The sequence below is a fragment of the Danio rerio genome, chromosome 12, assembly GCF_052040795.2.
Source record: "Danio rerio strain M-AB ecotype USA chromosome 12, GRCz13ab, whole genome shotgun sequence".
NCBI classification, from domain to species: Eukaryota; Metazoa; Chordata; class Actinopteri; order Cypriniformes; family Danionidae; genus Danio; species Danio rerio.
The window spans coordinates 38,436,424-38,459,404 of record NC_141032.1 but is presented as its reverse complement, the minus strand read 5'-3'; the positions used below and the strand labels follow the sequence as shown (position 1 = coordinate 38,459,404).

At 35.9% G+C, this 22,981-nt stretch overlaps 1 protein-coding gene across 1 annotated transcript; it reads left to right on the top strand.

The window, feature by feature from the left end:
• The first annotated feature begins 544 nt into the window (after positions 1-544).
• On the top strand, positions 545-22,767 carry nploc4 (NPL4 homolog, ubiquitin recognition factor). Its single transcript, NM_199807.1, is given in 17 exon segments — positions 545-718; positions 1,859-1,939; positions 6,594-6,703; positions 6,807-7,034; positions 8,458-8,506; positions 10,166-10,260; positions 10,346-10,469; positions 10,664-10,843; positions 12,866-12,952; positions 13,359-13,430; positions 13,511-13,637; positions 13,874-14,034; positions 16,257-16,328; positions 16,542-16,634; positions 16,817-16,936; positions 19,963-20,065; positions 22,243-22,767. Coding segments are annotated over 17 exon segments (1,875 nt in total). The 5' UTR covers positions 545-703; the 3' UTR covers positions 22,401-22,767.
• Positions 22,768-22,981: the final 214 nt, after the last annotated feature.

The window sequence follows — 22,981 nt, the reverse complement described above, 5'->3', positions numbered from 1 at the left end:
ATGTACACAACATACAGTACATATAAATGTATTCTCCAGTAAATATAACAAATAAATAACAAGTCTATTATATCCAGATGCATCAGAATAATGTAGCTATCTAACATTATGTATAAATTATACTATATACTACACTATGCTTGTCCTATCTGCCTCTGGGCTAACTTACCTGAACTGTCTCTATCAAATGTCCAGTTTGCATCATTCTCATTGTCACTAAAACCCATCTCATCCTCACGTTCATCTGCAGTAAGAGCCAGTTATGTCCTTTTCTTCTTTCACTTACCATAGAACATGGTGGTCCTTACTAATACACTGTTCCCTGTATTCATATCTATTCAAAAGTAGTATTGCCAATAAAACTAGATTTTATCCAAAATGCAAATTCCATTAACATACAACTAAAACTGAATGATTATCATTCTTTGTTTCTCAAGAAAAGAGGTGTAATTCGTTATTTTAAAAAATACACTCTCGCCGTTTCTTAAAACAAATGACCATATGCAGGAACACAACATTAGTCTTGTTTCTCGCCGGTGGCTTTAATCAGGATCCCGTCATAGCCCGGACGCATATAGATGTAGCACCGGCTCTGTGAGTTTGGCATCGCTGCATAGACCCGAGCAGATCAGATAAACAGCGAAATTAAAATAAGCCAGCTCTCATTTCAGCGGCACCAGGAGGGAAGGTTCATCCCATCAACATGGCAGAAAGCATAGTAAGTGTCAGTCTGCGTGTGAATGTGGACAGTTTGACTGAAGTCTGTCATCCAGTGATGAGGCAGCAGAATTGTTAGCATTATGCTAATGATCAGACTCAAGCAGAAGCATCTAGAAACGATTCAAACTCTAATAACAACGCCTCTGTGTGTGTTAGCTACGTATTGCTCTCGTTTGATGTATGCTATTTTGCTAGGGGGTGTAATTTCTGCTGAAGTTGACTTTATTCGGCTTGGCACAAGGTGATGTAGATAAGATGTGTCAGTGTAAGTTCATCTCAACTGCTTATTAAAGTATGAACGTGCAAATTCATCTTATCTAACGTTAATAGTTCCAAAACGCCTCAGCTGACATCTTCAAAATAGGAAGAAATAGGACACTTTAAAGCTTCTCGTAGTCTTTTATCAGGGAATTAAATTGACACTGAGAAACTTATTAAAGTGTTGTGAATAGCTCTTGATCTGTTGTTTTGGTTTTGTATGAAGGGTGAAAGCACTGAGATCGGGAGTATAATATAATAAGGCATTCAATATGATGCTAGTCGTGTGGTATGTGGAGACTTTAGTGCTTGTTTATTGAGTGTCAGATGTCAATGGTTTGCCCTACAACCACCTGTTTTTTATTGAGTTAAAGTTGGTTTTATTTTTGCACATTTGGACTCCTTAATCACATAATTTCAGAAAAGTATTCTCAGCAAATTCTAAATGGTAAATCATATTAGCAGCCAATGACTATCAAAGTACAACATAGTTCATAGTCAATTAAATAGAGCTAATGTTGTTTTGAAGTCATATTTAGATAAATGCCATTTGACACCCAATATTCAAAGTAGTATAATAAACAATATCGAGATCATGTCAAGTTATGACTGTTCAAAAATAATATATATATATATGCGAATATAAAGCCAACTTAACCTTATTGTTTTATTTTTTTTATTTATTTTGGATTGTTTTGTGCTAATTATCATTCAGTTATGACAATAATGTCATAAATTACATTCTTCTAATAGTGTTTCATTTAAAGTAATTTGTTATGCATCAGTAAATCTGCACTAGATGTGTTGGTGGTTATAGGAGTGAACAGCAAGCTGTTGCAGTAACCAGAAACTTCTCTTCCTCTTGTTTATTCACTGACAGATCGTCCGTATTCAGTCCCCAGATGGAATGAAAAAAATCAGCTCTACTAAACATGAGACAGCTGCAGCTTTCCTCAAGAAGGTACAAGAAGGGAATTATTATTTTGTTTTTTGTTTTTTTTTTTTTCAAATTTTTATGGAACTAAAATAACAGCTCTTATCTCATCTAAAGACACTGTAGGATCCCTTTCTCTCTCTGTGTAAATATCATTATTCATTATTATTATCATTATTATTAGCCCCCCTTTGAATTTTCTTTTCTTGTTTAAATATTTCCTAAATGATGTTTAACAGAGCAAGGACATTTTCACAGTATGTCTAATAATATTTTTTCCTCTGGAGAAATCTTATGCGTTTTATTTTGGCTAGAATAAAATCAGTTTTTAATTTTTAAAAACCATTGTAAAGTTAAAATTATTACCCCCTTTAAGCTATATGTTTTTTTCGATAGTCTACAGAACAAACCATCGTTATACAATAACTTGCCTAATTACCCTAACCTGCCTAGTTAACCTAATTATCCTAGTTAAGCCTTTAAATGCCACTTTAAGCTGTATAGAAGTGTGTTGAAAAACATCTAGTAAAATATTATTTACTGTCATCATGGCAAAGATAAAATATTTCAGTTATTAGAAATAAGTTATTAAAACTATTATGTTTAGAAATGTGTTGAAAAAATTATCTCTGTTAAACAGAAGTTAGGGGAAAAAATAAACGGGCTAATAATTCAAGGGGGGCTAATAATTTTAAATTCAGCTGTATATATTTATAAAAAATCAATCACATCTTTTAAATGATGCTATTAATCAGTTCAGCATGTTTAACATTATTCATAATCATAATACAGTGTAATTAATAAAGAATACCACAACTTTGAAAATATGTATTTAATCACGGAAACATGATGGAGCCTTGCTTAATTAATCAATGAATATGTGTGAAGAGTACTTAACTAAGTTTTTTTCCAGTAGAAACCAAGTTCATAGATGTTCACATCAACCCAAAAGTTCTGGTATTATTTTGAAACACCCTGTATATTGATAAATAATTGATATTAAATGACACAAATTGGCATATTGGAGTAATTTCTAAAGGATATTACACTATAATCCCATGAATATTAGATTCTGTTGCTATCTTTTAAGTTTAAAGCATAAAAAATGAAAGTGGGTGTAAAGACGTTTAACAGTAAGTGTAAAAATAAATGAAACATTTAAATAATAATAATACAAATATATATATATATATATATATATATATATATATATATATATATATATATATATATATATATAGATTAGTTACACTGAGATTCTATCACAAAAAAATAATAAAGTAAATAACAAACAACATATATGAAAATTTACACAAGACTATGTTTATGACAGGGAGAACAGCAAATTACAGCCTAAAAAGGTATTTTTTTAGAACTTTTTTACTTTTTTCCTTTAAATTGTAATAATATTTCACAGCATTACTGTTTCTACTGTAAAAATAATGCAGCCATCCAGATACAGACCCCAAACATAATTACATTTTACATTTATATAATATATGTGTTCAAAAAATGAAATAATGCGTTAATCAACTAGCCTTTGTAGACAAGCAGGTTATGTGTCAGCAACTCTCTCTTTGCTACTCTCACATGGTCACCCACTGAAGCTAAGCAGGGCTGTGCTCAGTAAGTACCTGGATGGGAGACCACATGAGAAAACTAGATTGCTGGTGGATGTCACTTTGATGAATATATATTTTAATAATTTATACTTTATTGTATATATATTTATACATATTTTTTTAAATTCATATATGAAGACAAAGATTGAATACTGAATATACTTGGGTTTATTTGCTCAATAAAGCTACAACAGTAGCTGTTACTATTTACCACAGATAGCACTTATGCAATAGTGACAATTATAACCAGACCATAAAAAAGCTGAGAATAACTCTGGGTGAAAAAAAAAAAAAGCACAGTGTCAGTTCCTGTTTGTCACTAAAAAGTGGCAGTATGGACTCTTGCTGAGTGCTCCGTGTTTATTTATTAATGAAGCGGCTGTGAAAAAGGAGACCTGTATGTCCATACACTGCAGTCTCAAAGATGTGGGCTGCAGGGACACCCATTTCCACTGTGCTGCAAAGCAGGACGGGCGGAGTTTGTTCTGCTGCAAAGTCAGGAATGAATCAGGGTTTGGGGCCAAAATGATGCAAAAAGTGAGCAAAATGCCCCAAAAATAAAATGTAGTATTCATGTATTTTAGTTCAGTTATAAATGCGTCATCTAAATGTCTTTTTATAGCAAAACTTGTAAAAAAAAAAAAAAATTATAATAAAAATGTTAGATCAGGTATATTAAACTAGATAATGTACCACTTCTATAATTAGGTTTCATTTGTTAACATAAGGTAATGTGTTAGTTAATATGTAGTTAATATGAGCTAATTCTAAGCAAAATAATTCAATTTAATATATTGATCAAGAAAGCTTCTGATTTCAAAAATAACTTTTGACATTAATAAATCCTTTAGAAGTGTTTTTAATTTAACTGTTGTGAACTATGGATATTTGTCCAAATAGTATTTTGTCTTTATATGATAAAATACCAAAAACAAGGGAGAAAATGATAAATGTACAAAGAAAATAACTTAAAATAAAAATACAACCAGAAAGAAATAAAAATCACAGTGTATTAGTTCAGAAAGGAGAGAGAAAGATGCATCAGGGTAGAAAATACTTTTGATGAAGCATTTTAATTGGAATGAATCATCCTAGTTATGCATCAGCAGTGCTACAACACATGAGCCATGCTTCCAAGTTGCATTATTAGTCCTTGGTCATACCATTTTTTTGAATGTTTTATCTTTTTTCTTTTCTTTTTTTTTTTTTTTTTTTTTTTTTTTTTTTTTTTTTTTTTTTAAAGCTGCTACTGACCATTACATGTATGCAACATCCTTAATTTATTATCTTGGGTAAGGCGAGATCTCATACTTGAAGGGTAATTGTGCTTATGCAATGACAAAGTTATATAAAGCTTGAAGAATCACAATCGGTACTCTGTATCGACCGATCACCATGACAAAGAATCTGTATTCAGTATTGACTGCAAAAATACTGATAGGAGCATCCTTAGCAAACACCAAAACTGTAAGATTAGTGGTGCAAAGGAAAAAAAAAAACTTTTTGGATGATTTATTTTTTCCTCTGTCATTGTTTGACATTGACAACCACTCAGAATATGTCTAAATTGAAAGAGCTTGAGGATTTAAAGCAGCATAATGCTTATAATAATAATTATGTAGTTCAAATAGACTCTATTATACTTTATTATACTTGGTGTGATCATTTCTATATTTCAAAATAAAACTAGATCTTGTTACCCCAGCCTTGTCTTTTATCTTTAGCCTTTTATAGCTTGAATACTGATTAGGAGTTTATTAATATGCAAGTCTTAGAGGATTTGGTCTGTTGAAGGCTTTAAAATTCTGCAGGCTGTTTTGAGACAGGCAGAGGGTTTGTGTTTGTCTGATGTAGACACTGCAGGAGCCATTAAAGATTCATGTCTCTCAGCATGAGGGAGGAGAGTGAGCCGGCCGATCAATTGAGACCGTCTCACTCTTTGAATTTAGCACTAAATAGCAGGAAACAGACAGCGAGATGTTAACATTTCTTGTTGTAAGGGATGAGTGAGATATGTATGCTTGTTTATCTTCTGATTAAAATAAATGCGCACAGAAACTGCATTTTTAAAAAGGCATGCATAATATTGACATGGGAATTCTGCTGGGGTTTTGTGTGTAATAGACACTCTTCAGTTTATGATGGATTCTTATTAAGTTTCTAAGACTGCACTTGTTTTAATGTACGGTTCTCTTTTATATTGATTTAACAACCACCTGGTAGTGGACTATGTCTGGTTTGAAGTGTGACCAGCCTGTTGAGTTACAGTTGTTGCGTATGTTAGGGCTGCAAGATTCTGTCTAAAATAAGCATCACAATTTATTTTTGCTTCAAATCAAGATAATAATAATAATAATTCCAATTCAAGGCATTCAAGGCACACATTGGGGGGGATCTCCTCATCCACCACCAGTGTGCAGAATCCACCTGGGTGTCGCAACGGCAGCCATTTTGCGCCAGACCGCACACAACACACCAGCTGATTGGTGAAGTGATGAAGCCAATTCTGTTATGGGGAGGGTTAGGAGGCCATGACGGACAGAAGCCTATAGGCAGATTTGGCCAGGATGCCGGAGTTAAACCCCTACTCTTTTACGAAGGACATCCTGGGATTTTTAATGACCACAGAGAGTCAGAACCTCGGTTTAACATCTCATCCGAAAGTGCTCACGGAGCAGTATAGTGTCCCCGTCGCTATACTGGGGCATAAGGACCCACACAGACCGAAGGTTGGGCGCCCCCTGCTGGCCTCACTAACACCACTTGCTGCAGCAATGTAGCTTTCCCATGTGGTCTCCCATCCAGGTACTGACCGGGCGCAACCCTGCTTAGCTTCAGTGGGCGACCTTGTGAGAGTTGCAGAGAGCTAGCTGCCGGCTAAATCATGATTTTCTCACTATTCCGTAAAAGTAAAATAAAGGTTATTATGAGTAGCATATTATTTTTGTTATTGTGAGAACTACTCTGCTGCTTTTATTTTAGTTTTATCTGTTCAAGGAAGAACAATGAAAGACTTGTTGACTTCTTGTTTTTGACATTCTTTGCAATCCTCTTGCCAGGTTGCCAAAGAGTTTGGCTTTAGTTCAAATGGCTTCTCAGTTTACCTGAACCGGAACAAGACTGGTGAGATCCTGTCACAAAACAAAGCCCTCAGCCTGCTGAAAATCAAGTAAGGGTGCTTGTTGTGAGAGATTGGCTTACTTGTTTGTGCATGTGTGAGCAAAGAAGTCTTATGTAAGTAAGATGACTGAGCTTTCTCTCTTGTCTTTTAGGCATGGCGACATGCTCTTTCTTTACCCATCTTCAGCTGGACCCTCCAGTGAGAACATGGACACAGCACAGCCTCACACCTCTTCCTCTTTCCCATCTTTCCCTTCATCCTCCTCCTCTTCTTCTTCTTTATCCCGCTCACACTCTGCACCACAGATCCCAGAGGATGATATTGACCAGTATCTGTCCAAGCAGGAGGGAAAGATCTACAGAAACCGAGATCCCCAGCTGTGAGTTGGCCTCTCTTTTTTTTCACTGCCTTGCAATTTTTTTTTTTATTGCATGTCTTGACAGGGTTTATTAAGTTATTTTCCTTCCATATTTTAAAGGGGTGGTCCACTACTATATCATATTTTAAACTTAAGTTGATGTGTGATGTAGCTGTGAGAACATAAACAACATCTTTAAATGTAAGACGCTCAAAGTTCAGTGCAAAGGGAGACATTGGCTTTTACAGAGTTAGCTTAGCAAAGCTTACAGGGAACGAAGTTTGGGCAATACAAAAAAACACATGTGGGTAAGTGAGGTCACAAACGCTTTAGATTACACACACACACCCTGCGAAGCGGCATGGCCAGAGACGCTGCATTGATATTGCTGAGAAAGCTAAAATGTCGTCCAAACGCTGCTTTTCCACAGAGCTTCTGCTGTTTCTGTATTTGGGCTTCCAAAGGACTTGGCACCAAGAGAGAAGTGCTTACAATTTAATTTTAATTATGTTCCAGAGAATTATAAAAAATATATAGCTAGCATTTGACAAAGGAGAGCTTCCAGAATCTCTCCCAGTTCAGTGCTGGATTCAGCTAAAAACTCCTGATAATAGGGGCCATAAGCTGTGGATTTTGAGCCACAACCTGTAAGTATTTTTATTTGTTAAAATTGATCAATTACATGCACTATTTCTAACATTAGCGGTGTATTGTAGCAAGGACGTAAGCAAGAATGTAAACAACGGGAAATGCTGTTTGGAACTGTTACCAATTTAGCTACAAATTCATATTTATCCATCAAATCGCTGTAAACAGCCACAATCTTCACCAGCGCTGCAGTGTCTTTATGCGGTCGCTTTCCCTGCATTCTCATCTCAAATAACAAACTCGCAAAAGATATGTGAATATGTTTCATATTACTTACACATGCTTATAACTCAAATATATATGAAAGACTCTTGTCAGGTTTTATTTTAGAGAGCAAGCATAAGGTTCACCTGTGTCCTCCACTTTCTGTCTTAATTCAGGCTCACAATGTCTGACAGTATTTACACAGCAGAGGCATTAGTGGAAGTATCAGTAGAGGCATGACTAGTCGTAATGCTTCCTGGTGACGTGGACTCAATCCGCAAATCACAGCACATTATGTTAGCTGACCAATCAGAGCCTCTTGAGGGTGGGCTTTCAGGGAACCATTAAATATGACAGTCGTTTTCATGTTAGCTAAGTAGCTGTATGTAATTAAAGTAAGATGTATAAAAATATAACATGGTTTTCTTTTACAAATGAAGCTTTGCATCTTATAAACACAATCAAGCCTTAAAAATACACTCTGGACCACCCCTTTAAAGCTATTGCATTATGGAGCTTAGTGTATAATTTGGTGCAAAATGAGGACTGCAGAATACTTTGTTTACAAGGATTCTCTGTCATTGTTTCTCAGGTGCCGGCATGGTGCCATGGGGAAATGTGTGCACTGTGTACCTTTAGAGGTAAGAACTTGTGATTCTCCCCATTCACACAGAGCTGAGAAAACACATTTTTGTATTTTGCATATGACATTGAAACAATGTTTTTAAAATTCTCATCAGGACAAATTATAACTTTTACATGTATTTTTTTTCTTTTTTAAACAAAAATTGGTAACATCATGTTAGGTATAAGAGAACAAAAAAAATAGAGAAAAGTTGGGGGAAGAGGAAAAGAACAGACAGAAAAAAAAATAAATGAACTTAATAAGGGGGGAATTTGCGGTGTTTGTACTAGGGTTTAATCACTGCTTCTTAAATTACTCAATAAATGGATTCCATATTACATGGAAATTCTTGTTTTATTTTTAAGGGAAAGTCTTAGCTTCTCAAGTTGCAGGCAAGACATGACATTTTTTATTACTGTGGAGCAACGTGAAGGATCTTTTTGTTTCTAATTCGGTAAAATCAATCTACGTGCCAAAAAGGTTATAAATCTAATCACTGTACGTTGAGTTTTAGATAATTTTGCCTAATCACTAACACCAAGTATAGCTTAAATAATCACCAGGTTATATTTGTTCTCCCACCACTTCTGATATTAATTGAAAACCAAAATCCAATAATTAATTGTTATAGGACAACTCCAAAACATGTGTCTGAGCGATGCCGGGGTTTGACTGCAGCTATCACACAGTGGGTCTACAGAAGGGAAAATCTTCAGAATCCTTAAATTGTATTAAAGCATGCCTGATGTCTCCCATTGCCAGTTTTATTTTCTGCTCCGAGATCCTCTTCTCATGCCATTTTGAGATGCTCTAATGAAACTTCGCATTCTAACTGAGACAATTTATTATATATTACTGAAATTCCATCTTTCATAAATTGGTTTTGTGGAAACAAAATTTCTACTAGGGGGTCAATGGGGGGGACATAATCTAAAATTAGTTTGGGCAAAACTGAGAGCTTGTAAATATTTAAAAAAAATAATAAATCCCTTAATTAGACCAGACCTGAAATTTGAGGAGAGATAAATGAGTGATTCTCGGTCAGTGGGCTTAAGACAGAACATGCTTGCCACTTGAAGTGTTTTCTAACCTGTTTCTAAATTTTAAATGTATTAGAAACCACTGGATTGTTTAATTGAGATATGGGGGAGCAGATAAAGCTAAGTAAAGCAGGCCAAGATGAAGGGGAACATGACTTTTTTTTCATGTCACCCCAATCTGTTAACCCGTCTTTATACCCAAACGAAAGTGCTCTTATATTACATGCCCAGTAATACAACTGAAATGTAGTAAACTCCAAAATCACTCTTTGTTTGTTTGTTTGTTTGTTTTACTTTGTTTTTTTTACTTGTTTACTTTATTTTTTATTTTGAAACAGGCTCCTGAAACTTTTTTTCAAATTGCATGCAAATTAAAAAGTTTTATTGAAAAACTATTTATTTAAAAAAAGAGAAATACACTCCAATAGCTAAAATGAAGATTAAAACTTCAAGTTGCTTACATATATAAATTAATTATCTTCAAATATTAATTTCCTGATAATTAACTTGCCCCATGTTATCAAAGATGTTTAAGTCTCGGCTATGCATGTTCAAGGCTTGTGCATTACTGGATCACATAGTTATGCATTACATTTACATTTGCTCTTTCATCTTCCATATTTCTGTTTTAATAGCCATTTGATGAAGACTATCTGAACCATCTTGACCCTCCGGTCAAACACATGTCCTTTCATGCCTACATCCGGAAACTCACCGGAGGAGCAGACAAGTAAGTGCTTCTGGGAATTTTCAAAACTTCCCTGAAATGGACATCAGGAATAGAGTGATTTTAAGCAAGTTTTTCTATTCCTCAGGGGGAAGTTTGTGGCGCTTGAGAATATCAGCTGTAAGATTAAATCGGGCTGTGAGGGGCATCCGCCTTGGCCAGAGGGCATCTGTACCAAGTGCCAGCCCAGCGCCATCACTCTCAACAGACAGGTTCCCAGCTCCCCATTAACATTACTTTCATCTCACTCTTACAATGCACACAGAAAACCTGTTTGCTCGTCAGTTTCTAGCTTTGAAGACATCTGCATCTCTTGTTTGCTGGTCCGGCGAGTAAATGAGCGCTCCCTGAGGGACGGTGTCCTATTACTGTCCTTGGTTTGACCTGATGAAATCTTATGTTACAGAAATATCGGCATGTGGATAATATCATGTTTGAGAACCACACTATTGCTGACCGTTTCCTTGACTTCTGGAGGAAGACGGGAAACCAGCGGATGGGGTACCTGTACGGACGCTACACCGAGCACAAAGACATCCCTCTCGGCATTCGAGCAGAGGTTGCTGCCATTTATGAACCTCCTCAGGTGAGGAATTCCGATCTGACACAAAATTTGTCGTCTTCTAGTGTAGGGCTGGGTGATTAATTGAAAAGTAATCGAAATCTACATTCAGAATTTATAATCGATCTAATTTTTACAGGTAAATTTTTTTCAAATACATTCCCTACTGCATGTGGAGTCATGTAACATCGCTCTGTTAAGGCTGATTTATACTTCTTCGTCAAGTGCATGGGTATGGTTTGGTGCGGTCGCATACCCGCTCACCTTTCAAAAACTGTAACTATACGTCACACGTTTGCGCTACATTGACGATGATTGAAAGCTGACTCAGAGATTCCTTCAGACGGCATATTTTCTATTGCAATAAAAATATAATATTGTTTTATATTTGAAATATTTACAGGATATACAAGAGTTATTTTATTTAGAAGACATACTGCTTATTTTCTACTTTTAATATAAAAACATTAAAAAAAATTATTTAGTTTCATAAAAGTGCAAGTTATTTAGTTTCACTTTTTATCAGAAAAAAGGAGTGTTGGTTTTGGGCAATGTGTGCTTTAATTTCAGTTGTTCGACGTTGATGTTCAATAAATAATCATAAATAGTAGATAGTATGTGTTTCCTTTAATTATTTTAAAATCAGATAATGCGTCCTTTACTCAAAGTGAGTGTTTTTACAGTACAAAACTTGTTCGTGAACTATGAGGGGAAAAAAACAATCGTTTATTAATCATAATAGAGTTAAAACGTTCAATTTATTGAGATTTAGATTTTGGGCCAAATCCTACTCTAGTGCCCATTTTAGAAAAATAGTATTAAGTATAACTTTTAAAGCAATATCTGATCTTTTGTCTGCACTGCTGCTGAATAAACACAAGAGGGCAATAGAAGACTGATATTTAAACAAGAGGTTTTCAGCATTTTTGATTTCAAGATTTTTTTCTCAACATTTCTGGAACTATGCTTTGATTGTAGTTTTTCCTTTTTTAAAATTTAAACGTGATTTTTACCTTGACATAATTAGACATGACACAGTATTATTCATTGTCAGAATGTAATGAATATATAAATCATTTTAGTTCATTTTGCAGCCTCCTTTAACCCAAGCTTTTTTGCTTAAAAGTGAAGACCTCACTCAGTGTTTTTTTTTTAATGCAAAATTCCTATTACTGTAAAACACATTCTGTTAGACTGTCCTGCTTTTAATGACTGCAGAAGAGTTTTTAATGAAATGAACTCGCTTGAGATATTTAGCAATGTGTCACTAGGCAAATATAGTTTTTTTTATCATATATTAATGTACAAAAATGTGTTGTTGTTTTTTGTTATTGTTATTTATTAATAGATTAATATTTATTAATTAAATGTTTTTTGCCATGAAAATAGCCATTGTTTCTGACATGGCATTAAATAAAATAAGAATCTGAATATTCAGACCATTTTGTTGTACCATACAGCTCAATCCAGAGGTGTCCAAACACAGATGATTAGAGTCTGAAGATCTTAGTTTAATCAGGGGTGTTGAGTTCAGCTTTGAGTTAAACTCTGCAGGACAGTACCCCTTCAGAAACGGGTTTTGGACATCATCAAAAATAATTTGATCAGGGAGAAAACGTCACTGTTGATGTCTGCCATGTTGTCCAATTTGTTCTTAAAGGGATAGTTGAAACAACAATGAAAATCTTTATTATTTACATCCTTTTACTTGATTACTTTTACAAACCTCTTTAAATGCCTTTCTTCTTTTGAACACAAAAGATATTTTGAAGAAAGCTGGAAACCTGTAACCATTGACTTCCACAGTATTTGTTTTTCCTACTATGGAAGTCTGTGGTTACAGCTTTCTTCAAAATATCTTCATTCGTGTTAGACATAAGAATGAAACTCAAAAGGTTTGAAACCACTTGCGGGTGAGTAAATTACAATTTTTGGGTGAATTATCCCTTTCAATTATTGTCAAAGTTGTGCATGTTCACACTTCGTAGCTGTTGTATTTTGATTTATCTAGATCAGATATGATTATACTAATCTGTTCTCTATCAGATTGCAACTCAGAACAGCTTGGAATTGATTGAAGATCCCAAAGCAGATGCAGTCGAGGAAATAGCTGCCAAACTGGGCCTGCGGAAGGTGAAAGACCTTTTCCATGTCTAAATAAAAAAAAAAAAAGTCACATTCTCCCTAGTCATTACAGAAAAATGAGAAAATGGCCTTAAATTGTGTTGTACTTCGTTGAATAATGTTTTATTATTATGGTGGAGCTGCACCAAAACAATCCAACCTCAAAATATGGATTTATAAATCCCAAATGTAAATGTGCCACAGTGTATTCACCTATCCCACAAGGCTCTTAAATGGGATTCTTAGAGTTCCTCTCTCTCCACACCTCTATGGCTTCCATATGATGCCTTCAAGCTACTCTGATGGATGATAACAGTGACCCATTTTTTCCGCCTGACCATGTGAAGTTGCTTGCCAATAAATAATAATATGAGTAATTGAATAAAATGAATAACTACAATAATGTTTTCTATAGGTGGGGTGGATTTTTACAGATCTGCTGTCAGAGGACACCAGGATAGGCACTGTCCGCTACACCAGAAACAAGGTGAGTTGGCTGGTGAAAGATGAGCCTCGACTAACTGCTTAGACCATTACTGATCAATAGATGCATGTTGCCTTTTTCAGGATTCCTACTTCCTGAGTGCAGAGGAGTGTATTACTGCTGGACACTTTCAGAATCAGCAAGCCAACATGTGTCGGCTTTCCCCAGATGGTCATTTTGGATCAAAGTTTGTCACAGTGGTGGCAACAGGTACACGGCTTCCTCCTTTGCACAAGATTTACTACTGCTATTATGTTCGACTGTGGGGTTGTAAATTGAAGCATCTTGGTTGTTTCAGAGGGCTGTGTCCTATTTGGTTCAAGGCTGATAAATCACTCTGTAAATTTTACTGAACACATTTACAGCTTATAGAAATTAGTTTCCTGAAAAATAGAGTGTGTTTTGACTCTTAGTATTTGTATTTTTGTGTGTATGTGTGTTGACAGGTGGTCCCGATAACCAGGTGCACTTTGAAGGGTATCAGGTGTCCAATCAGTGCATGGCTCTGGTGAGGGACGAGTGTTTACTGCCCTGCAGAGATGCTCCTGAACTGGGCTATGCCAAAGAGTCCAGCACGGAGCAGTACGTCCCTGATGTCTTCTATAAGGTACTTGAATAAAACGCTTCTAAAGATGGTCAGTCATTATAGCGTGATGCTAAATGTGTATGCTGCATGCAATTAGGAATTATATGCTTGCACAATAAATATCATTCAAAGGTTTAATCCATGTAAGTGTTTTTGACTTTACATTCTTTTTAATCCTCGTTCCCTCTAGATATCCCGTTATTTGATTTAATAAAAGCTGTAGTATTGTGATATTATTGCAATTTAAAATAACAGATTTCTGCTTTCAGACAGATTTCTCTCTTCAAAAGCTAAGTTTTAGGCCTTGAAGTCTTAAATCTACTGAAATGTTCTGTTGAAGGTCTTAAATCTATTTTAACAGGTCTTAATTTTCCTTAGTTCGTGTACTGTATAATTCTGATTATTAATAGCAACCTGTACATGTATTCGTCTATTGTAAATCTCTGTCTATAGTTAATACAACCTGTATATAATGTTCAGAGTACATCACTCTGTAAATATCATTATAGTTTTTTTATAATTGCACTTTATAACTTATACCCACAGTTGAAGTCAGAATTATAAGCCCCCGTTTATTTTTCCGTTTATTTTTTTAAATTTTTTTTAACACGTATATAAACATAATCGTCTTAATAACTCATTTCTAATAACTGATTTATTTTATCTTTGCCATGATGACAGTAATAATATTTTACTAGATATTTTTCAAGACACTTCTATACAGCTTAAAGTGACATTTAAAAGCTTAACCAGGTTAATTAGGTTAACTAGGCAGGTTAGGGTAATTAGGCAAGTTATTGAATTAGGTTTGTTCTGTAGACTATCAAAAAATATATAACTTAAAGGGGCTATTAATTTTGACCTTAAAATAATGTTAAAAAAATAAAAACTGCTTTTATTCTAGCTAAAAAACAAAACAAAAAAACAACAAAAAATACAAATAAGACTTTCTCCAGTAGAAAAAGTATTATCAGACATACTGTGAAAATTTCCTTGCTCTGTTAAACATCATTTGGGAAATAATATAAAAAAATATTCAAAGGGAGGCAAATAATTTACATTTCAACTGTATATCCTGCACTTGCTGCTATTGCACTCCTTGGTAGACCTAAACTGCATTTCATTGCGTTGTACTTGTACATGTGTAATGACAAATTTGGATCTAATCTAATCTATAGCTACCCAAAATGGCTATTAACACCCATACAATCACCAACAATTCCAATCTTGATAAAACCTTCTATTTAAAAAAGCTATTAATTATTTTCCCTACAATAACATTTGCTTAAAAGTTCTCCATTTATTTATTGCCGAGGATACTGACCTGACCTATATCATTGATTATTAAATTATTATTATTATTATTTTAGACTGAAGTAATTGACAGCTATGTTTTGTTCTGTTCTTGATGAAGGTTGTAGGCTTTGTGAGTGGATATTTTTGAAAATTGATTGAAAAAATCTAACAAAATTAGTATTATTGCATTATTAAATGTATTCAATTTTAATAATTTTTGATAGGGTAAGTGAAATTCTTTTCTAATTGAGATATTCAAAAAAAAAAAAAAAACCTTAGCATTTAGCCCTGTCTAAAATTTCATTCACAATGGTCTTAAAAATGTCTTAAAGTGTTTGTGAAACCTGTAGAAACCCTGTTCATCTAAAGAGTTAATGGTGACAACTGATGAAAAACCGTAAAAATTACATCTACCAACAGGGAAAACCACCAACAATCAAAAATGCATGACTATTTGGTGTCAAGGCTTGGCTATTAAAAAATATTGTTATAATGAAAGTCAACGGGTCAAAAACAGCCACCAGCCTAATAAAAGGGTGGTAAATTTGAACAATACACAAGGGTTAAGTTAAACTCATTTTGCTGAGTATTAGTACAATATATATTTTTAAACCTTACTGTCTGCAGATTTAAAAAAACAAAAGTATACATGCACACTTTTAGAAATGTACAGTGGAGCAGTTTTACATCTGTTCCAGCATGTAACAGTAACCATGCTGCACACATGTAGGGTTTGAATGATGTTTCTGAACAGTCTGAGTTTTTCTTTAACTTGAGCTTGTCACATTTCTTTTAACAGAGTGAATGATGGTTCATATTTCTGTTGCTTTGGGCATAAACAGTCTTATCAGTGTCACGTCTGTCACAGGAATTATGGGGATTATTTGTCAGTGAGGCATGAAAAAGGTCATGTTTTCAAATCTTTTTTTTTTTTTTTCCACCTCCAGGACAAAGACAAATTCGGCAATGACATCACACATTTAGCCCGACCACTGCCAGTGGAGTACTTGATTATTGATGTAAGTACTTGTATTGATATTAGAACTACATTTGCTCTTTTAAAGTCTAGACACTCAGCCTTTATGTCCCAGATAAAAAGCCACAGCTAAAGTGTTGCCGGTGAAGTAATTTTGTGAACAAATACCCTTTCTAGATTGATTCTATGTTTGTAAAAAGCTGGAATTTTTAAGCTTTATTTGTTAGTGATTTTGTTATTTAAACCTCTTTTTCAGATCACCACCACTTTCCCAAAAGACCCAGTGTTCACATTCTCCTCCACATTTCGCTTCCCCATTGAGAACAGAGATGCTCTGGGAGAGACTCAGGTACCAATTTACTGTTCAAAAGTCTCTCTTCAGTCAAGGAAGAATATTTTAAGGTTGTCGCATGTGGAGATTTCTGTCATCTTATTTTGCTAAATGTGACCACTACACTGTTCTACTTTTTGTAAATCCAATTTCTAGAAGAAATTCTTGTTAAATATTCTCCTAAAAATGTGTCTGTGCAGGATTTCCACAGTTTAGCAACGTATCTTTCCCAGTGTACGTCCTCCACTTCCTTTCTGGACATCGTCTCAGACTTCCATCTGCTTCTCTTTCTTGTCACCAACGAGGTCATGCCCTTACAGGTGAGTTTTTCATCATATTTGTTAGGTCTTCGAGATATTGGAAGAATCTGATATTTTCTATTTTTGGTATATCCCAGAGCATCTATGTATATATCAGAGGTCGTGTTGGACTTTCTCATTGTCCGTCATTTTGAGGGAGAGGGTTGTAAAATTTCCATCATAACCTATTATTGATCGTTATTTAATTTGCAAACTTTCTAATTGCGTTTTTCATTCATATTTTAATAATGAACTTGCACGTAGAGCATATAGGCTAAACTATCCATTTATTTATTTGACAAATGAACAAAAATTCCCATCTGCCTTAACTCATAACTTCCTCTTGCGTCGACCTGAACTAGGTGTTTGCCTGTGCGTAATCAAACGCATCAAGGGAGACTGATGCAGACGCAATTGTCATTAAATTCTGTGTCTTTGCCTCTTTGTCTCGTGACCAAAGACCGGAATTACTTGCGCAACTTCAGCCAGCGTTTTGTAGTTAGGAAACATTTCTCCTAAGGCTGTGATCAGAACTAAGTTTGCTTGATTCTCTGAATGTGGCATTTCCCGAACCTGCAAGCACTCGTTTCACAGAGGAAAAAATACTACAGCTTGCGCTCCTTCTGCACCCCTCTGCTTACAACGCACTCCAAAGCACCTGACCTCCTTGCTTCCTCTGGGTTGGCTCGTAACTAACAGCTGTCGGCGACTGAGGATTTATGTCTGTTTGTTCTTCATCGTCCACTGCATCACTTCCTCTTTTTTCACCTTTATTATTAATATTGCATCTATTTGGCCTTTTAAAGAAACGTCTCACAGTCAGCTGCTGTGAGATTTTCTCAAGTGTATGCAGCGGTGACAAAGAGGAGACAAAACAAGGACAATCGCCATCAGCTGGACAAGAGTGGGAATTACAGTTAACTACAAATTACAATAGATCCCCCTCACTATAATCTGACAAAATGACAGATCACCTTCAGATTTTTCTGTCACTGCTGAAAAAAAATCAGTCAATGACAGAAAATATTCAGTTAACACGACCTCTGATAGATGTATGTATGTATGTATGTATATTAGGGATGTAACGGTATTGTAAATACCGTCATACCGCAATATTAAATTTTTTCGATATTACCGAAGTCGTATGACTCGGTAAAACTATAGGTCTTCTGAGAAAATTTGCTCAGGCGAATGAAGCGAACGGGAGCTAGCTGAAACTTCATTTCCCATCAGCCCCGGCGTGGCCATAATCCTTTGCGGTCTGTTGTCGCTACAGATCCAGTAATGTGGAAATGGAGTGTGCTGCTAGTAGCGGAGATGAAAAAAAGATGGAAATGATCGAACCTAAAGCGGGTGTTGTCGCCGCGCGCGTGCTGAATAGCGGTGCTGTCGCGCGCGTTCTGATCAGCTGTGTTGTGGCGCGCGTATTGTAAAGCGCCGAGGGGGGGTTGAGCGCGCATACTCGAGAGGTGTTGTCGCGCGCATACTGAAGGGCTGGACTGGACGGAGGTTGTGTCGCGTCGCGGGGGCACTTTTGATCGTTTTGGAAGGGCATTTTCTATCCAAGACTAAAAAGGGCATGCGCACTGCACAGGTTGAGCCCTATGTGTGCACGTGCCTGCAAATTGGGGAATACAACTAATAACAGTCATGGGGACTGCAGAAACACAGCACACTGTTCAGATTGATGCAGACATTGACTTGTACCGCAAAGAGACCTCTATCTCACTCATGGTTTGTCTTCTCAAGTGGGGGAAAGACAATGCACAACGTTACCCACTGCTGTCAACCTGGACCAAGTCATATCTCTCTTGTCCCAGAAACCTCAGTCCCAAATGAGAGGTTTTTTTTTCTGTTGTAGGGGACATTGTAAATACCCAGAGATCCCAGCTTTTACCAGATTTTAGTTATATGATAATTTTCCTTTAAACCCATCTCTATCTAAGTGAGTGAGTGATTAAATGTTAAATGTGATGAGTTTTCAACAATACTAAATTGAAACTTTATTTTTTTACATGGTTTAATAATTTTTTGTTATTAAAATTGAAGTTCCTGTTTCAAAGCTAACAGATAGATGGCTAATTTGTATGTCATTGACACTTTTGGCACTTTTTTGGAGTATTTTCAAAAGTTTTTTTTTCCTGTAAATGATTCAATAAATACCATACCGTGACATTCATACCGAGGTATTACCGTACCGTGAAATTCTGATACCGTTACATCCCTAATGTATATGTGTGTGTATGTTTGTGTGTGTATGTGTGTATGTATATAAATATAAATATAAATATATATATATATATATATATATATATATATATATATATATATATATATATATATATATATATATATATATATATATATATATATATATACACTTTCACCAGATTACTTGAATAGCTCTATTTAAAAATGATTTATTAGTTTTAGATTGGTTGGGAGTGCAACCTGCATAATATGAACAAATAAAATGAACAAATTACAAACATAGATATTCACCTTATTCTTTGTCGACGAGCAGGCGCAGCCATCTGAATCTTTTTGGCTCGAGACTTCCGGTCTCATTCACTTCCATTCATTTTTAGATGTTAAAAACTGCTCGTTTTGCTGTTTGATGTTGCAAACTGATATTTTCTTATTATATTATTCTACTTGGTCTATATAGTCATGCAAACATTTGTTTGTAGATCAGGTAGTTTGGCTGTTTTCTGCAGTTTATTATTCCTGGTCATTTCTCCCGTAAGCGACTGAATCTGAAGTTCTAAAACAGTTGCAAAAACAGGCACATTTTAGAATAAGGTCAATAGAGCTGATTTAAAACTCCACATATCTCATGTCTTTTGAACCATGGCTATATAGTCCCGATATAATATATAATCCTACACACATCAAGCTCCCACTATAACACTGTAATTCTTTCTGTTTTTATGTTCCTCACATTGTGCCATTTTCATTTTTTGGTTATATAAAAATACTAAGAAATAAAAGTAATTCTTGCACACGTAATTTAAATGACATCTACATCCTCTCCTTTATGTCAACAGGACAGCATTGGCCTTCTGCTGGATGCAGTGAAGACATCCAATGAGGAGCTGGCTCAGACCTGGAAGAAATCTGAACAGTGGGCCACAATTGAGCAACTCTGCAGTAAGTGTTATAAAGAAATCGTTTGTTTTCTGTTAGGGTCTGTTTTCTCTGACCGGATTGATTTCTGATAACGTTCTGATTTACATTTGGCCACATAATTTTGTCTCTACTAACGGATATAAATCTGCTCTTCAAATCCAGCACTATATGCAAATTTACATTGACTTAAGCATCAGACAGATCACACTGTTTAATTATTAGTATTTTTAAGGAATTGTGAGCTTTATATGTTATTTAGCATGCAAATGATTTTAAAATGTAGGCTACAAGAGGCTTTGTGCTTCACTTTTGTTCAAGTAAGACATCATCACTCAAGTCATCAATTGTTGTCATGCAGATACACACAAGGCATTATTCGAAATTGTAAAGGGTTTTCATTAGTTAGTGTTTAGCACACCATCCCCTAAACAAAACGTTGTTCCTTTTGTAAATGAAGAAAAAAAACACTGTTTTCAGGTTTTAGTTTTTTTTACATTTTAGAAGGAATACATTTTATATATATTATGTGGTTTTAATAAACAGATGCATTTAGACATGTCCAGTTTAATTTGGAATGCAAACCCAGACTACCTCCTGAAGTGATTTAAGGGATCAGGTTTACATCTGCCTCAAGTGCGTTTTGTAAGGGCATGGCGGAAGTCATCAAAGTAAAACTCAGAGCGCAGTGAATGGGAGAGTACAACAAATCAGTTTTTTAAAAATCCTATTTGCTGAAAAAAAAAGTGTGAGACTGATAAAGGCAGCTAGAATCTGATTATTTGCCTTAAGCTGAATAAGACAATGATATGATTAAGGTGTTTACATGAGTTGCTTTTTGAATGTTCCTTTCATGATCCTGTTTTACATGTTATAGCACATAATTCGATTAACATCCTTGCGTCAACACACTATTCACGTTTCCTCTGAAGTTTTATGTACTTTCAAGTGTTTTATTCTTTGTCGACTCTAACTGCAGTTCGGCACTTTCACTTTTATTCAGAAACATTTCATGCTTGCGCTCTGTGACAAACAAGATTTTGGATGCGAGGAATTGCTGGAAGAGTGTAGTTTTAATGGAATTTTTGATACCGCACACCATATGGCAAAAAAACCTTGGTAGATACAGAGAATATCGTCAAATTGCTGTGTGTATAGACTATCCTGTAACAAAATGCAGCAAAAATCATACACAGTGGTAATAGTTTGATTAAGGCGTTTACATGTTTACATTTGGAGAGCAGCATTTACAGCAGATCTTTCAGTCCATAATATTGTAGTGATATTAACATACTGTAAACATAGTAACTAAATCATTTTGATCAAGGTATGAATTCACATAAGAATCTAATCGCTAAAATTTCTTTTCTAACCAGAAGAACGAATTTGTTTAAAATAACGCAAAAACAACCAATTTTCTATTTTTTTGTGAAACAGAAGTGTCCTAATAGTGTTTTTTGAAATGTGGGACACATAAATGACTTTCAACATCTCAAATGTGTTTTGGTGTTTCGCGACCCTTTAAGTGTGGTTTATTCATAAACTAATTTTGAGAGGATCACGTGCTTATGATCAACAGACCTGGCTCCTTATTAGCTCCGTAATCTGCCCTATTAGATGATTACGGAAGCAGTATAAAAATTCTGAGTTTTTCACTCCAGTAATCTTCGTCTTGAAGCTCCCGCCTCTTTTTTCCACCCCTACTTCCTCCCCCTTTTCTTATAGGGCGACACGGTGGCCCAGTGGCTTGCACTGTTGCCTCACACCAAGAACACCACTTTTTTACATGTTTACATGTTCTCCCAGTGTTCGCGTGGGTTTCCCCCGGGTTCCCCGGTTTCCTCCCACCGTCCAAAAACAAACCATAGCCAATCGACTAAAACAAATTATCACCCAATATAAACTTAGTTTACACTTCTCACGCGACAAGCAGGGGAGTTCTCGAGACCTACCTGAGCTCGAACTCCCCTTTCGCCCTTCTAACAGGAGGGAGCCCCGGGCTCAAGGATATTACGAGCTCAGGGCTCTCTCCTGGGACAGCATGCCAAATAAGCTTTGATTATCAGCTAAGTGTGAACTCTTGAAACGCCTCATAACAGTCTTGTGTAAAGGGTCTATAAGTGAAATAAACGCGGTGGTTTCAGGTTTTCTTTTTAAGATTTTAGGCTAATGGAGTTCATTGTGTTTCTTGTCATTTTAAGGCACAGTTGGAGGGCAGTCATCGGGATCTCTGGATTATGCCATGGGTGGTCCACCTCTCCCACAGTCCTCTTCAGCTGTGTGGTCCTGCCTCCACTGCACCTTCATGAACCAACCCGGCACTGAGCACTGCGAGATGTGCAGTTTGCCTCGCAGCTAAAACCCCAATGAACCCGGGCTACACCGTACATCCCACCGGGAACAGCAGTGAGAGCGGGCATGCTTCCCTGTATTCCTGCCGTTTTAGTATGCCTAACCCTTAACTCGCCCCCTCCCTCACTGACTGCGTCGGGTCTAATGCCGAAGCCAGCCGTGTGCTCGAATATGCGCCCAATCCAATGCTGTGAGCTGCATCACTTTGATGATGATGATGATTGATGGCCGAAGATGATGGTCGTACCCATGTAGCACTCTGTGTGAGCCCAGTGCATTCTGGGACGTTTATTTTGACAAAGCACTTGGGCGAAGCTCCTGCCACCCCCACTCATCTCCCTTTGCGGTCCAATAAAAGCCATTGGTGAATCCAATTTTTCTGATATTAAACACCTTTCCCCAACTCTCACTAAGGATGTTGTGTATATAATCAATAGACAAGGATTGATGCTGTTATTTAATTTCAGAAAGATTTTATATGTTGAGGGAAATACCTTTTGCAGGCCTATTTTGAAGTAAACGTGCAGCTGAAGGAGCTTTGTGGTTTGCTGCAATGACCTTTTTCACATCACCACATCTACTTTCTTA